Here is a 15,718-nt window from a genome sequence, read left to right as displayed (position 1 = left end):
GTTCACTTCTGAAATGTTATTTTTAAAGGAACATAGAAAAACCCAACACCCTTATTCAGCATTATAATCTACAAACTTCAAAACATTTTCCTACCAATCTTGAAATAAAGTCAACTTGACCAGACAAGTTTTCTTTAAACAAGAATTTAAAAAGGCAAATTCAATGGTAGACAACACTGCATTCCTTAGGACGTCTTAATAATTATATTTCTAACAAACTTTATAATGGGAAAAGGCACCCTACTTTTATTAACTGTGGTCAAATGTACGCAGTTTACCTAGCCACTCACATTGTCAACAGTCATGAAAAGCACAATTTGTGGAAACCTAACAGACTACACCGTATTTTTCATACATGCTCCCTCTCTTCCAAAGCCCACACTGTGCAAAACTAAAAGTTACAGATGTGGCAGGTGATAACCAGCTACTGGAGTCACAGGTCACAGAATTCAAAACAACTTCTTTGGAATGTGCCCAGGGGACTTTGAGGATCCCTTTGTACAGAACAGGATTACCTAACAGCTCTTAGGAAAATCCCTCTGACAGATGTCTCCGTCTTATTCTCACTGTGAATTTACCAGAAGACATACAAGCACCACCAGTTAAGCGGTTTCCAGTATGGTGAACACTGGGCTTCAAAAGTCCTCATCAAGTTTCCTGGAATCTTAAGTGTCTAAAGGCTGCATTCAGTGGTGGCGCCATCTTGGCACTTAGAACAGAGCTTCTTCCTCCTCAGCTCTCCCACATCAGTCCCGGATGAGAGGCCAGCTGCTGCCAGCGCCACTCACAGCTGGAGACTCATCTGCCAACAGCCCTAGAGGTGCCTCCCACTTCACCTTCAAACTGGGAACCTGAAACAAATTCTAAAGTACATTTCCCCTTGACACCACTCAACTTTGACTTTAGCTGGCTGAGGCAGGAGGCTCCCAAGTTGCAAGCCAGCCTGTGAGACTTTATCTCAAACAAAACTTTAAAAAAGATCTGGGGTGTAGCTCAGTGGGGCTTACCCAACACACTTGAGAACCTAGGTTCAATTCCTAGTCCCACCACAAAAACAGAAGAGTGATCACAGGCATCTCAGGGGAGGGCAGGGTGGAGCAGGCAGCATGTCCCAAAGACAGTGAACATCAGGTTACTGACAGAATGGTCCCATGTTCTGAGTAAACTCGGCTGGGCTGGCGGCCAGCTCCAAATGAGATCCACTCGAAATGGAGTCAGGGACCACCTACAGTGAGAAAAACAGTTCAAGCTTTTAAAGCCTGTCTGGTGTCTTAGCTCAAGCCTAAATGTAATTATTTTCATATCTCACCTACACTGATTTAGAGACTAACCCTACAGCAAAACCCAAGAAAGAGTTTAAGACCCACCCCAGGTGATACCCCAAACATTGGGAGTTCACAGTAAATTCTCTGGAGCAAAGAATAACGAGTTATATTTGCAAATTTTTTGCTTTTTCAAATTACTGTTTATATCTCTACTTACCACTTAATTGGAGCAAAATTTACAATTATTACAACCTCCCCATCTAAGGAGGTTAAATAGTAGAAAACCAACACACACTGGCTCATATTATTTAACAAACACCCGAACATGGGCTTCAGGCACATGATGCTGCCACTGTGGCATCCAACATCCAGATGTGATCAGCTCACTGCTCCACTTCGTCCAGCCTGGCTTCTCCACCAGCAATAGTTCAGCAGTCACAGCCTGGCCCTGCCAGGAGACTGCACAGCCAGCTTTTCTGGAGCCTCTAACAAAAGGGAGCCTTTCCATACAGTCTCCAGAGGACTCCCTATCAGGTTTCACCAGCCAGAAGAGGGGTCCTCATTCTTAAACCAACTACCAGCGGGGAAATGGGTTTCCCATGACCACGGTAGAATACAGGGAGTTGTGATTCTCAACCCTGATTGCATGTTGTTATGTTTTTACAGGGGAGGGGGTTTTTGAGCAGCTAAATTAAGATCCACTGAGTTAAACTAGTCAGAATTACCCCTCGTTGCCTCTCCCTGAATTGACTGAAAAAGGGGAAGCACCTGAATAAAACCTGATTAGTGAAAGGGTAGGGGGAATACAATATCTGGATCTATAGAAAAATGTACACAACCACTTCAGAAGTGTGTTCAATCCTCAAGACTCTCTGCATCTGTCTCATTTTAACAAAAAAAAAAAAGAAGAAGAAGAAGAAAAGAAAGAAAGAAAGAAAAGGAAAAGAAAGCAAGCTGAGGTACAAATTTACAAAGTGAAATTCTTTGTCTCCCAAGTTTCAATGTTTAATGTAAAGAAATTTCCCCCAAAGAACATTCTGCAAAACAGTAAAGACAGCCAAAGAGATTCTGTTAAACATTTTCCTAAAGCAAACAAAGCAAAAGTCATTAAAACCAAGGCTTAAAAATAATAGCAAAACTAAGCCTCCAAAGACCTAGTGCTAGTCCTGGCTCTACCACTGACAAAGCCCTCTGCATCCCTCCCATGTCTGCAGTCAGCAAGCTCACTTCAGAGGGCCCCTCCAGCCTCACACACGCACAGAGCCAAACTCCATACAGTTACTAAAGAGCATCTTCTACACCCATACCGGCGCTTCGTAACAGTAAGGACTGTTTAAAAACTTTTTTCCTACAGAAGAATATCTATTTCCTCTAGAAGCCTAATGTAAAATTTATGAGAAAAGCACATATGGCTTATTGCTGTTTCCGGCAAATACGAATTATATATTTGTATGAATCATAAACACCTAAAATTACATAGACTTTTGTAAGCCATGAAAGGCTTACCAAGCTTAAATGGCACATAAAGAGGACACTGGTTATTCTAGGAAAGCAGTGACAATCGGAAACAAGAACTAAAAAGCCATTTCAACAAAGAGTCCATTGAATTGAGTACATCTCCAAATCTACCATAACAGTCAATGACCCTCCTCTCCGGAGCTCTGCCCACCCTCGCTGTTATCTCCAAAAAACACTCTACACACTAATGTCCAATACTGTGTCTCCTCCGACTCTTCTCCATTCTGTCAGGTTTCTGCTGAAAAACCTTCCATATTCTCCAAGGGATAAAGGCCACACTCCCAGCCTTGTTTTCCTGGCCCTTCACAATCCGAAATCAACCTCCCCATTCACCTCGTCTACTCCCTGAAACACAATCTCTCTTTTTCAGCCAAACTGGTCGTCCTGTTCCTCCAACACGACACATGTTCTGGTTTCTTCTCAGCTATTTCCAGTCTTACAATGCTCCATTTCTTACTTAAAACACCACTGAGTTCTAGAAGGCCCAGCAAACCTCCTCCACCCTACACTCTTGTCCCAGGCAACATTAGAATTTTTGTCACTTAACCTTTTAACAAACACGCCTGCATTTCCTTTTTAAGAATTTAGCATAGTGTACAAGGCTCTAAAATGTTCCTTAGCTTGAAGTGACTTCAATTACAGAAATAAACTCAAGGGCAAGGGCCTCTACCTTATTACTTCTTTGTCATTATCTCAATCACAGCATTTAACAAATTGTAGGTGCTGAATATTTGCTGATTGCTAAATAATTGAACTCAGCAGTAAGTAAGTCTTCAGGTCTTACCGGCTTCCACCTTCTTTAAATATTTATGGAAGGTATCAACGCTCTCTCAAGAAGTTCCAATTACATAAATCCAAGGAGTATTTCGTACATGTGGAAGGGCAGGCTCTTACAGAGCAATTAGAAAACGATGTAAGAAAAAATTCTGTGAATACACAGAAAGCCATTTTTTCAAAAATAAAAAGTGTAAAACATCTGGAAATACAAACAATCTGACCTACTTAGTTGTTATTCTTTCCGCAGTTCCTCCCTCTAATGGTCTTCCCAACTCTGGACCCCATGTTCTATATTAAGGCTCAAATAAGTAAATGGCCTAGACCCTGCTGGCAAATCCTTTAACTCTCAATGATACAACCAGCTACTGCCCTCATGCCAACAGTTTGCCACCACTGGCCTACCATGAAATTTCAAATGGCCTCATCAAGCTATTGACAAATGCTGTGGAAGCTTAGTAATATTTCCAAGAGGTACAGCAGGAGAAACTGAACACAAAGAATTACACTACACAACCTGCCCAATTTGCATGTGGCCAGGCCCTAACAACTGGAAAGGAATCACACACTTCAATCTACTGACTTAAACCCACCACATTTAACCTCAGGAATTAGAAGTAAACTTTATGAAGCAAGTGGAGAAAAGCCAGGGTCTTCTCGATTTGCCAAAAGCATGTGAGCTAAAGCTTTGTTTCTGTCAGCGTGAAGAATGTAAATTAATAGAGCAAAACAAAATACCTTGATTGCTCTCTTAAGCAGTATCATCAACTAGCTTCTTTGGGTAAAGGACAAGAATCCAGAGTAAGACAGGAATTCACAAATTCCAGAAAGTCTATATTGCCAGAAAGACGGCTAACAGCTGCCCCCTATCCCAGATGCCCTGGCTGCTGCTGGACTAAGAGGCGCACTTCCTGCGGGCAGAAAACCTAATGTGCGGTCACATAAATAGTTATCTACCAGTGACCAAACTGGCTTTGCCACAGCCTCTCTCTTACAGCTCCCCAACCCCAGGGAGAACTGCTACATCCAGTGAGAAGGCACACTCAACCCACCAGTACCCAAGAGCCCTAAAATGTGTTTCTGTCTCGCTAGGCTCACCCCTCTTATCTCTCACTCGCCCACATACCAGGCCTCTAGGTCCTGAAGGCGCGCCATCCACCCAATCGCTTGCTCAAAACAAAGTATTCCCAATCCTGATCTTGCAACATCAAAGAGGCCGGAGATGCCAAAGGAACCTTGGAGATCATCCAGAGAAGTTGAGTGACTTGCTTTCCAAATTATAGGGATGGTGCACTAAATTCTTCCCATTAAAATGTATTTCAACTCATTCATTAAGTATTAACCGGGCCAGGCGCTCTGTAGGCAGATGAGACTGGGTGGCATGCACTGTAACCCTCCTTCCTACACATGGCGAGGGGGAACGTGAGTCAGGGTATTTTTCTCAGAAGTGAGGGCCACAAAATATTGTACAGGATGCAAACTTGCAAGGCTGGGAATTACTGAACCATGAACCTATGTAAGTCATAGAGACGGTACCACCATAGCCTGCAGGGTGCTATGGTGCTGAGCAATCTTTTAAAGACAAAAGGGGGACTCAGCCGACATGGAAGGGGTCCAGGGCGTGGCTGAGCTATCCTGCTCGCTGGAGCCTACCCCTGGCCCTGTGTAGCAGCGCCAGGGAAATCCAGCCCAGGTCTCTCCCAGAGCCCTCTGGACTCCTCTAACCTACACTACCTCTCCCTCTTCCTTCTGACTCTTCCAAAACAGAGGTCAAGAGAGGAAGGCATCGCGCAGGACCAGGGCCGAATTCTTTCTCTGCAGGCAGTGACCCTCTCGGCCCCCGACCTTTGAACCTTCCCGGCACTGGAGGAGGGAAGGAATGTGCAGAGCGCGCACTAAGCCAGGAGGCCTGGGAGAGTGAGCCGGCCCGGACGATCAGGTCAGGGGAGATCACAACCACTGACACAGATAAGGCGCTAAAGGAGCCCTGAAGCGTTCGACAGCATTGAATTTCAAGAAAGAAAAAACAAAACAAAAACCACCTAAGAAAGTTATTTTGAGAGGTTTCGAGCCAAAACTACACAAATTGACGCCTCTGCCTGCAAGACACGGAGCAGCCCCGGTGCGCGACCCCGAGCCCAGGCGGGAGGGCCCCGTCGGTCCCGCGGGGGTGAGCGGGCACCGCGCCAGGCGGGCCTGCGGGCTCCTCGCTCCGCGCCACGGAGGGGCCTGGGCGGAAGGAAGGGGGCCTCGGTCCCGCCGCCGGGGACGTATGGCCCCGGCCCCTCTGAAGCCGACCTCCGGCTGCGAGGGCCTCAGCTGTCGGTGCCGGGTCCTCACTTACTTTTGGTAGCAGCGATGAGGTTCTTCCCGTCTTTAATGAGCTCTTTGATGAACTTGTTGGTCCTCTCGAGCTCCGCTTCGTGGGCACGGATCCGCTCCCGGAACCACGGGCTGTCCAGGTAGCAGTCGCTGAACTCCAGGGGCTGCAGCCCCATGACGGCGGCGATCGGCGCGTTCAGCCCAGCCCGACGCGGGCTCGCGGCGGCGGCCAGGTGCGAGGTGCGAGGTGCAGGGTGCCGGCGCGGGCTGGAGGCCCGGAGGCGCTAGCAGCGCGGGGCGCGCGGCGCGCACATCCCCGCCGGGCCGGCGGCTGCAGCGAGCGATCCGCGCGGCGCCCGAAACCAGCCAAGCCACGCCGCCGCCGCCCAGCCCGGGCGCTCGGACTCGCCCCGCGCTCCTCTCCGCCGCCGGTCCCGCTCACCCTTCTCTTCCCTTTCTTTCCCTTCCCTTCCCCGGACGCCTCTTCCTTCTCTTCCCCACGCGCAGTCGCCCCTCCTCTTCCTTCCGAGGCGTCCTAGCTCTAGAATTGCGTCCCTCTGCTCTCCTCCACCCCCGGGCGCCTGCCCCTCCCTTCTCCTCGGCTCCCGGCTGCGGGGTGACTCACCGGCGGCTCCCCAAGCAGGGAACCCGACCGGACGAGGAAGGAGAGCAGTCCTCGATCCGCGCAGCTGAACCACAAAACTCGGGCGCGCGCGGGCTGCCTGCCACGCGTGGATCTCCGAGTCCAGACGTGGCCCAACCTCCCCGCGCTCCCAGGGTACAGTCAGCGCGCCTGCGGCTCCCCAGAGGCCCTCAGTCTCTCTGCTCATACACACGGTCCTAAGGCTGGGGTGGCCGAGCCAGGGAAACCTTGTTTCTGCTGTGTTCCCAGTGCAGTGGCCTTAAGGAGGGAAGGCGAGCTTTATTATGCTAAAAATAACCAGTTTTTTAAAAAAACAAAAAACACCAGGATAGGCGTGGCTTTCACCAGGTGGAGGTGATATGCAATAGAGAAGCCTTCCTAGCCCCAGCGTTCTGAAACGCAGCAGTGGAAAGTTAAGATATTTTGAAGTACTGAAATGTGTGCCTAAAAGGAACATTCACTCATCGAGGTGACGCTGCATAATAGCAGCTGAAGTTATTAAGCAATTATTACGCATCGGCCACGTACATGCCTACAACTCCAGCTCTAGGAGCAAGGAGGCTGAGGCAGAAGGATCACAAATTTGAGCCAAGTGTAGGCAATTTTGTGATTTAGCTAGACCTGGGAATGTAAGTCTGCAAAGGCCCTGAGTTCAAATCCCCGGTACAGCTATATAGTGTATGTATGATCTTATACATAATAATTTATGTATAAAATTACCAGTATTGTGTAGGCCCACAAGGAGAACTGCACACATTTTTCACAAAGTCACAACATAGGTGTACATATATCAGTTGACTAATAATGTTAGTATTACCAAGAAACTTCAAAGTAATTCTTTAAAACATTTAGACTCTGAGGGGGTAATTAAAAGTCTGTCTGGACAAGGAGCAGTAGGAGGGTAAGAATAAGTTAAATAAGCCTCCTACTCAATCAACTCTTCTGTTGCAAAACAGCAGGGAGTGGCCTCACCCAAATAAACACTAAGGTCCATCCTGGGCTTCAGCATGGGTTACAAGTAACTTCCATTCCTTGAAGCTTCAGTTTCTACCACAATCAGCAGAGAATTGGCCTCTAGAGAGGAAAAAAGAATAAAAGAGGCAGATAAGAGGAAAAGCTACTCAAGAACAGAAGAGGTGTAAACAAACAGGAAAGGCTGACCTTTGAGGACCTCAAAGTCCTCAGTTCTCTGGTCAAAGGGGCTGGGGCAAAAGGGGCTGCCTGAGGGGTCAAACTCAGAGGTCCTACCTGCCTGGCAGTTCCAGCAGCTTAGAGATGTCCCTGAGAGAAATACACACACACACACACAACTTGTACAGAAATGTTCATAGTGTTCATTGATAGCCAGAAGGGATGCCAGCCCAAACACCTTTTGGCTGTTGAATGTATGAACAAAATGTAGGTATATGCAAATAATGGAATTTTTTTTTCCAGTTCTGGGGGATCCAGAGATACATCCCCATCCCTTTTTATTTTGAGACAGGATTTCACTAAGTCACAAAGTAGCCCAGGTGGGCTGAAGTAGCCTTGCAGACTCCCGGGATCACAAACCTGTCCCACCACAAGGATGGAATATTAATCCACACAGGAAAAGGCATGCAGTACTGATCCATGCTATCACACAGTGAACCACGAACACATTAAGCTAAGAGAAAGAAGCCAGTCGCAAAAGCCACTGATAATATTATTCATTCATGTGAAACCTCCAGAGCAGAGAACTCTGCATACAGGAAGTAGACCAGTGTTTTCATAGGGTAGGGGGACGTAGAAGGGATTTCTTTTGCAGAGGGTAGTGAAAATATTTTAAACTTATAGTCTGCTAATGGTTGCACAACTCTGCAAGACACTGCATTATAAACTTTTAATATATAATATAAAGACACTGTATTAAAAACTTTTAATGAGTAGATGTTTTTGGTATGTGAAATATATCTCAATAAGGAGGGTTTTTTTTTCCCTTTTCATTTTAAAAAACAAGCTGCTCCAAGCAACTGCCTGTCCTTCCTTACCATTTTCCACTCCCAGACATTAAAACTGATTTACTAACAGTTGTCCTGCTCTCTGTGCATTGGAGACAGGGACATCCCAGCTGTCTTGATTGAGATGATCTGAACAAAGGGATCCGTAAAATGCCTGCGGAAAGTTATGAGGATGAGGTGAAACAGAGGAGGAAGGCGGAGAGGGGAGAACTGACTGGAGAGAGGGAGGAGGAGAGGAGATAAATATAGCCCTTCCCTGTGGGAGGGGTCTGTGGGTAAGGGAGCCCTTCCGTCACAGCCTGACCCTGAGGAATACCTCCAGGAATGCAACCACAAAAGCAGATGTTACCAGGTTCCCAGTTTCACCTGCAGTTCATTAATATGTGTCACCCTACGGTTCATGTGAGGCGCTGCGCTGGGTGCTAGTGATGCAGTAACACCCAGGGCAGTGTCTGTCCTCCCTGGTCTTAAGAGGGAGAGCTGTATTCAAAAATCAAGCATACGAACATGCCCAGCTGAGAGGTAAAGTGCCAGGGCTGAGGTGTGGCTCAATGGGAGAGTACTTGCCTAGCATATATGAGGCCGTGCGTTCCATCCTCAACAAGGCCAAAAGCAAACACAAATAGAAAACAAATGAAAATACCATCAAGTTTGAGAGAAGAGGTCTGTGAGAGGTTATAATTGCAGATTGGCGGTGGGGTCCAGGAAGGCCTTTTAAAAGAAGTGTCATTGAATCAATGTCCAGAAGAATCAATAGGAGCGCACAGTGCCGCAGGCCTGTAATCCCAGCATTTGGGAGGCAGGAGGATCACTGCAAGTTTGAGGCCAGCCTGGGCTACATGATGAGTTCAAGGCCAGCCTGAACTGCTCAATGAAACCTTGTCTCAAAAAAGACCAAAAAAAAGAAAAAAAATCAGTGAGAATTAAGCATTACATAGGGAATCAGATAGATCAGTCTGTGCCCACCCCCAGGTGTTACCTTCTAGGGACTAAGGCTGGTTCCTGACAGCTGTGAGGGGGGGGGGGTGGTCCAGCAGGGCCAAGCTGTTCACACAGAGCCTCCCCAACTGCATTTAGGACTATGGGTTGTACTCAGATACTACTGGAGGCCTTGGGCAAGCTTGTAATCACAGTATGTCAGCAGCCATGCAGGGAATGGGGATCCAGTCCGAAGACTGAGTTGTCTGGGTGACTTACGCCTTCAAGGTGACACTGAAGACAGAATAGAAATAAAATTAATTTTAGAGGGAGTTCCCAGGACGGGACAGGAGCCTGCATTTTGGAAATGGGGTGGAAGATATGAAAGATGGCCTCACAGGCTCCCCACACTGTAGGGCAGGCAGATGGTAAGTCATGAAGTAAAGGAACACGAGATCAAAACCAGCATGCAGGTAGTGGTAACTGGGGTGGGCAGTTACACAGCCAGACTTGTTGAGTTTGAAGCGCCTGGGAGACACTGGGGTACATATATTAGGCAGGCATTCACCCCCAAAATGCCCTCTCTATCCTTAGCTCAGATCCTGAGAAAGTTAAAGATGGAGTCCATGCGAGCTGGTCAAATTTCAGTCCAGGCAAAGTAGAGCTTGACTCAGAGGAAACTCTCTTCTGTAGGTTCCACTGCACAGAGAGTGCCTTGCCCAGGTGAGTCCCAAAGTCGCCAGCTATGAAGTCCAGCCTGCCTTCTTCTGAGTCTTTGGAATGGTTCAGGCTGCCAGTTGACTGAACATTCAGACACACTATAACAAAGAATCGAAATTCCAGTAATAAGAGCCTAAGATACCTCTTGCTAGCTCTCCCTTCGCTGTCCTCTCACATACGCACAAGAGGTCCAGCAGTCAGCAGTGCACGTGATCCTGCAGGGAAGGAGTGCCTTGCACGCTCCAGTGGCCTCACAGTACCAGGCGGTGGCCTGAGCGCCCTCTAGGCAGAGAGGAGGGAAAATGTAAAAGGGCCACTCCTTCCCAAGCATCTCCTACCACATTTCTGCTCTTTTATCTCTTTGCCCAGAACTCAGTCAGAGGGCCACACCTTTCCGCAAACAAAGATGGAAAATGTGGTATTTTATCAGGCGCTGTCCACTGCCACCCTACATGAAATCTGAATTTTCCCACAAAGGGAAAACAGGTTTTGAGCAACCACCTGCAGTTTGTGCTGCAGGCTGACACCTTTATGAGCAAGGTGTATAGATTACAGTCATGGCAAAACACAGATGCCATAATTTGAATGACAAGAAATAAAATATCTTTAGATGTCTTCCAAACTGGATGTGCGTGGCTGTATTCTCTCACCAATGTTAAAGACAAACAACAAAGAAAAGAATATGCTAACATGCTGCATCAATGAACAATTGAACTATGTCACTGAATACCTTACTGAATACCTCAGCAGAGGGGTGGGTCTGGCTTCTGAAGCCCTTATCGATACTCCAGCTCTCACCCTCTGCAATTCTCTCAGGTCAGTCCACCTTGCCCTGCACACTGACTTTAACCTCCAGAAAGCATGCTTCCTGTGCACTAAGCAGATTCAACATGTCCAGGCTCCCTAAAAAAATACCTCTTCCTAAGTAAGCACAACAGTGCATACCTGTTAGCCCAGCTTCTTGGGAAGATTGCATGTTCTAGGCCAGCCTGGGCAAGTTGGCAAGACCTTGTCTCAAAGGAGCTCGGGATTATTTAGCTCGGTGGGGGAGCTCATGGACAGACCCCTGGGGTCTAACCCCAGTACAGAAAAAGAAAAAATAACAGCAACAGCAACAAACCTTCCGGATCTAGAAAGACACTCCCCTATCACAGGTACTTCAGCTGTCATCAAACCAGGTGAGGACACTGCCATCCCTGCAGGTCTGTCACTCAGCTGTTATAGTTAAGCCAAGAGAAGACCAAGTAGCCAAGCCACACTGAGGCTGCCATTTGAGCAGGGGATGCTTAATCCAAGGTACCAGGAAGCCACACAAATGAGCTTGTGAACTAGCGATCAGTAATACATAGAGCTGTGGTGCTTGTACAACAGGGTGAAGGTTCCTAACTATAATGCACCTATACATGTAAAAACGGTTAGAACGATGTTTTATGTTATATACCATATATTTTATCATAAAGAAAACTATGAAGCAATAATAAAAAATGTTCCTCTCCTCTTTCTACTTCTCTGTTAATACACTTTTCTTGAAGATGAATTATCATGCAGTAATAATAATTGCCCGAATGTGTTGGTCATTCTCATTTACATTTTTTTCAATGCTGGGAATTGAACCTGACAAGGGCACTATCACGAAGTCACAATTCCAAGCCCAACCTCTGCATGTTTAGAGGACTTTTCTCTTCATAGAGCCTAGCGAGAGTTCATGACCTGAGCCTCTGAGCAGTGCAACTTGAGAAGAATGACACTGGGAGCTAGGTAAGCACTACAGAGACAACCCAGGATCAAGCCAGAAGCTCTGTGCATTCCAGGATTACAGTGGGATGTGCAAAGCTGCTGCTCAGCTGCAGAGCACTGGGCAATCACACGCCAGATGCTGTGCTATTGTACTGGGGTCCACAGTGGGAAAAAACAAGCGCGCACAGTTCCTGCCTTCATGGAGTAACACCCTATGAGGGAGAGAGACAGACAGACAGAGACACAGATAGAGAGAACATCAAATCATTGGCAGCATAAATGTCCAGGGGAACTGAGAAGTGCCAGGAGCTAAACATGGTTTGAGTACAGAGGACTTTGGACTACGCCAGCTGAGGATGAGACAGCAGAGCTGAGACCTGCAGGATGAGGTGTTAATGGGCAGAGGTGCCCATGAAGTTGATGTGATGATACAGCCTGCTTAGACTTTGTGGGAAACCAGACTAAGAAGCTGGAAAAGGCCAAGGTTGGAGTACCACGGCCTCAGAGGAGGCTAGAGAGGGAGTGACAGCCCAGCCCAGTTGCTCTGCACCAGGCTGGCTTCTTTCTGGGAGATCGCTGAGCATGGGCTTCAGACTGTCCTGGTTATGTCAAAGCAAGAGCACCTTTTCCAGCACTCCTAGCCTTCCTAGCTTAGGGACAAAGCTTGAGATTTCCAAGGGAGTTCTGGAACTACTGTGCTGACCTCAGGATTCAGTAACAAATACTGATTGAGTTCCTGGGTAGGCAAGGCACTGTGGTTAAGTACTGCAAGAAATACTATAGAAAAGTCCCTGATCTGAAGATATGCAGGAGCTGCCACACTCTGCACTAGCCTGGGGAATGAGCGCACTGCTGCTTCCTACAGCCAGTCTGACAACCTCCCTAAGAAGGGGGTGTTCCTAGAGAAGCTGGGAGGAAGTGAGTGTGCAGGGAAGGTTTTTCCAATCTTCTGCATTAACATGCATATCCTCTGAAGAAATCAGAGACTCTGCCTGTCAGCACACGCTGGCATCCTTCCCTGGGGAGTCACCAGGGGCAATAAGTGCTTCCCCACCCCCATCCTGTGCAGACATGGCTGTAAGAGACACAGCCACATGCTCCGCATGTCAGCAGGCCTTCCCCAGGCACACAGAGCCCCTCAGGCAAATGTGAGCCTCTTGATTTGTGGATCAACTAACCTAAGCAGTGACCTCCGTTTGCCCAGATAACTGAGATAAAAATAATTAGAAGGAAAGAGAAGGGCTCTGAAGAGTATGCATTTCCCAGCATGACAATGTCCCATGTGACCCAGAAAGAGGTTTCCACAGGGTGACCTTCAACCAGACAAATATGTAGCCACTGGAAAGCCACTCTTGGCCAGAGGTGTATTCTGAGCCCACCAACGCTTCACTATAGTGAGGAAATAAAAAGTGTGCTCTCGTCCTTTAACCCAATAATTTCAAACCTAAGAACAGAGCTTTCAAGACGCGTGCGTAGGGGAGAAGGAGGAACAGGAGGAGGTAGGGGAGGAGAAGCGGAGAGGAAGCAGCCACAGCCAAACAACTGGAAAATAATAAATGAGAGCATATCCACTTTAGCAAGGTTCACAGGCTTCCATGCTATCCACATGATCGATTTTACTCTAAGTGGTGGACGTGGCCTTTTTTGAATACACCTTGATTTCCACCTGGGTAACCATGTGCTCCTACATATGTAGTCCTAGTAAAATTCCTGCACCTGCCTGAGACTCGAGACTCTAAAGAGACCCATGATGAGCCCATCTGTCACCTTTCCTCTTGGGACTCATGTCAGCCGAACAGACTTTGACTTCTAGGCACAGTAAAGCACTGACAGAAGAGACGATACTCACCTGGATCAGTCTAGGACCGTCAGGAAATCTGTAAGGTAATTAGAATTTTTGATCTACTTGAAATGTAATCAAAAACAGCAGCACTGCCATTGAAGGAACGGAGTAGCCTATGGCACATACTGAAGAAACCAGTCATTAAGTTACCTTTGATCACTTTACTCTGGTAGTACGACCTTATGTCCTCTTTGCCTGGAACTGGCCTGCTGATCCTATTAGCCTGGCATTTCCTTCCTTCTAGCATTTGCCATACAGTTTTTATTTTTCAGCGCAAGTTTACTATAAATAATTGAATGGAAAAGATTTTCTAAAATCAGCAGGGATGGGTTTGCTAAGCCTCTATTGTGAATCTTTCAGCTCCTGCCAGGGTCACATCTAGTGAGACATGGGTGGAGGGAATATGGCTCCTGCCTGAGATGAGATAACCACAGACAACACGCCTCACCTGCCCGGCTCCTTCCAGAAGCACTGTATGAACTTGTATTTTCAAGAATAGCACTTGCTGGTGAAATAAAGCTCTCTGGAACTTGATCAGGTTGGGACAGCAACCCTTCCAGTAACCAGTGGCCCAAGAACAAGGAACTGATAACACTACTCTTCTGTCTCTTGGCCTTTTTTTTTGCTATTGAGGATGAACCCTTAGCCTTTCAACTACAATACATGCCCTGCCCATTTTTAATTTTGGGACAGGCTCTCATTAAAGTTGGTCAGGCTGGGCTCAAACTCACAATCCTCTTGCCTCAGCCTTCCAGAGTAGTGGACTTACAGACACGCAACTAGGTTCGGATTGGTCTCTGTAGTAACCTACAACATGAATGAAGTTGCCAGGCCCCCAGTCAGCAGAGTGAGCAGAAAGCACAGAAAATTATAGGTGAGTATAAGATGTACAAGAAATCAGAGCCCGAGCTGAACAGTTGTGAAACATGGAGAACAGTCTCAACTTTATCACTGAAGCTCCCTATTCTTTATTATACTGTACAAATCTAGAATCACTAAAATATTTCACAGTTTTCTATTCCTTTTTTTTTTTTTTTTGGTACTAGGGATCAAACTCATGACCTTGAACTTGCTAGGCAAGTGCTTATACCACTGAGCCAAGTCCCTGGCCCTTTAGTACCTATTTTTTTTTTTATAAACACAATGAAACTTTTGGCAGAAATGAAAGAAAAAGATGTGTGCATGTTTAGTGAAAAGGACAAATTTCCCTTTTCTTAAAAAAAGTTGATCAGACCCTTGTACAGAGTTTGTAGTCCTGGTACCGTCCTCCCCGAGAGCTTCACAGTAACTGCGTGGAAACTAGAAGACCCAGGCTGCTGTGGACGCATCAGCACTCACACACTTCACCTCTCTTAAGAAATGCAGGCCAGAGCTAACCGTTCAAACACCACTGTTTCACTGATCTGACCTTTCGCTTAAGTCAAGTGATTGTTCTAGTTTTTTTCTTCTTTCGTCCTTGTTGTTTTGTTTTGATTTTTGCGGGATCAGGGATTGAACCCAGGGAGCGCTAAGCTACATCTCTAGTCCTTTTATTCCTTTTGACTTTTTTAAAATTTTGAGATGGGCTTTCATTAAGTTGCCCCGGCAGCCTTGAACTTGTGAGCCTCCTGCCTCAGCCTTCTGAGTAGTCACCACATCTACTTTTTTCCCTCCACTTTGTTTTTTCTTTTGTGATACTGGGGATTAAATCCACAGCCTTCACACTGAGATAGACCCCAGAACCTTTTTATTTTTTAAATTTTGAGACAGGTTCTCACTGAATTGCTAAATGGCCAGGGTGGGCTTAAACTTGTGATATTCCTATCTCAGCTACTTTCCATTCATTCCGAGATGTCTCGTGGCTTTCCACAAACTGAATTGTTCATAAAAAAAACTGTTTGCCTTTGTAAGCAGTTGAATGAAGCCAGATTTGTATCAACATGGGCACGAATAAAGCTCTAGAGTCTTCCAGTGCACATCCACTTCCAGTTCTCATCGGGTTCAGGGGACACTGGTGAAA

The 15,718-nt window shown here is 46.7% G+C and overlaps 1 protein-coding gene across 5 annotated transcripts in view; it reads right to left on the bottom strand.

Annotated features, from left to right (window-relative positions):
- Nucleotides 1-6,835, bottom strand: part of Arhgap10 (Rho GTPase activating protein 10) — a 272,424-nt gene extending 265,589 nt beyond the window's left edge. Inside the window, exons 1-2 of one of the 5 annotated variants that reach the window (XM_063224389.1) lie at nucleotides 6,505-6,635; nucleotides 5,902-6,011 (exon numbers count right to left, since the gene is read on the bottom strand). Coding sequence is in view for 4 of the 5 variants with exons in the window: in XM_063224386.1 (XP_063080456.1) it covers nucleotides 6,505-6,709 (205 nt within the window). In the remaining variant the exon portion in view is untranslated. Of the gene's footprint in view, nucleotides 1-5,901; nucleotides 6,469-6,504 lie in introns of those variants that run through there. The other 4 variants (XM_063224386.1, XM_063224384.1, XM_063224387.1 and 1 more) reach the window with 4 other exon arrangements.
- Nucleotides 6,836-15,718: the final 8,883 nt, after the last annotated feature.

The sequence above is a fragment of the Cavia porcellus genome, unplaced genomic scaffold, assembly GCF_034190915.1.
Source record: "Cavia porcellus strain 051 isolate PalLab524CR breed Dunkin Hartley unplaced genomic scaffold, mCavPor4.1 scaffold_14, whole genome shotgun sequence".
Classification (NCBI taxonomy): Eukaryota; Metazoa; Chordata; class Mammalia; order Rodentia; family Caviidae; genus Cavia; species Cavia porcellus.
Note: the sequence above shows the minus strand (reverse complement) of the source record. Positions and strands in the feature narration are given on the sequence as shown.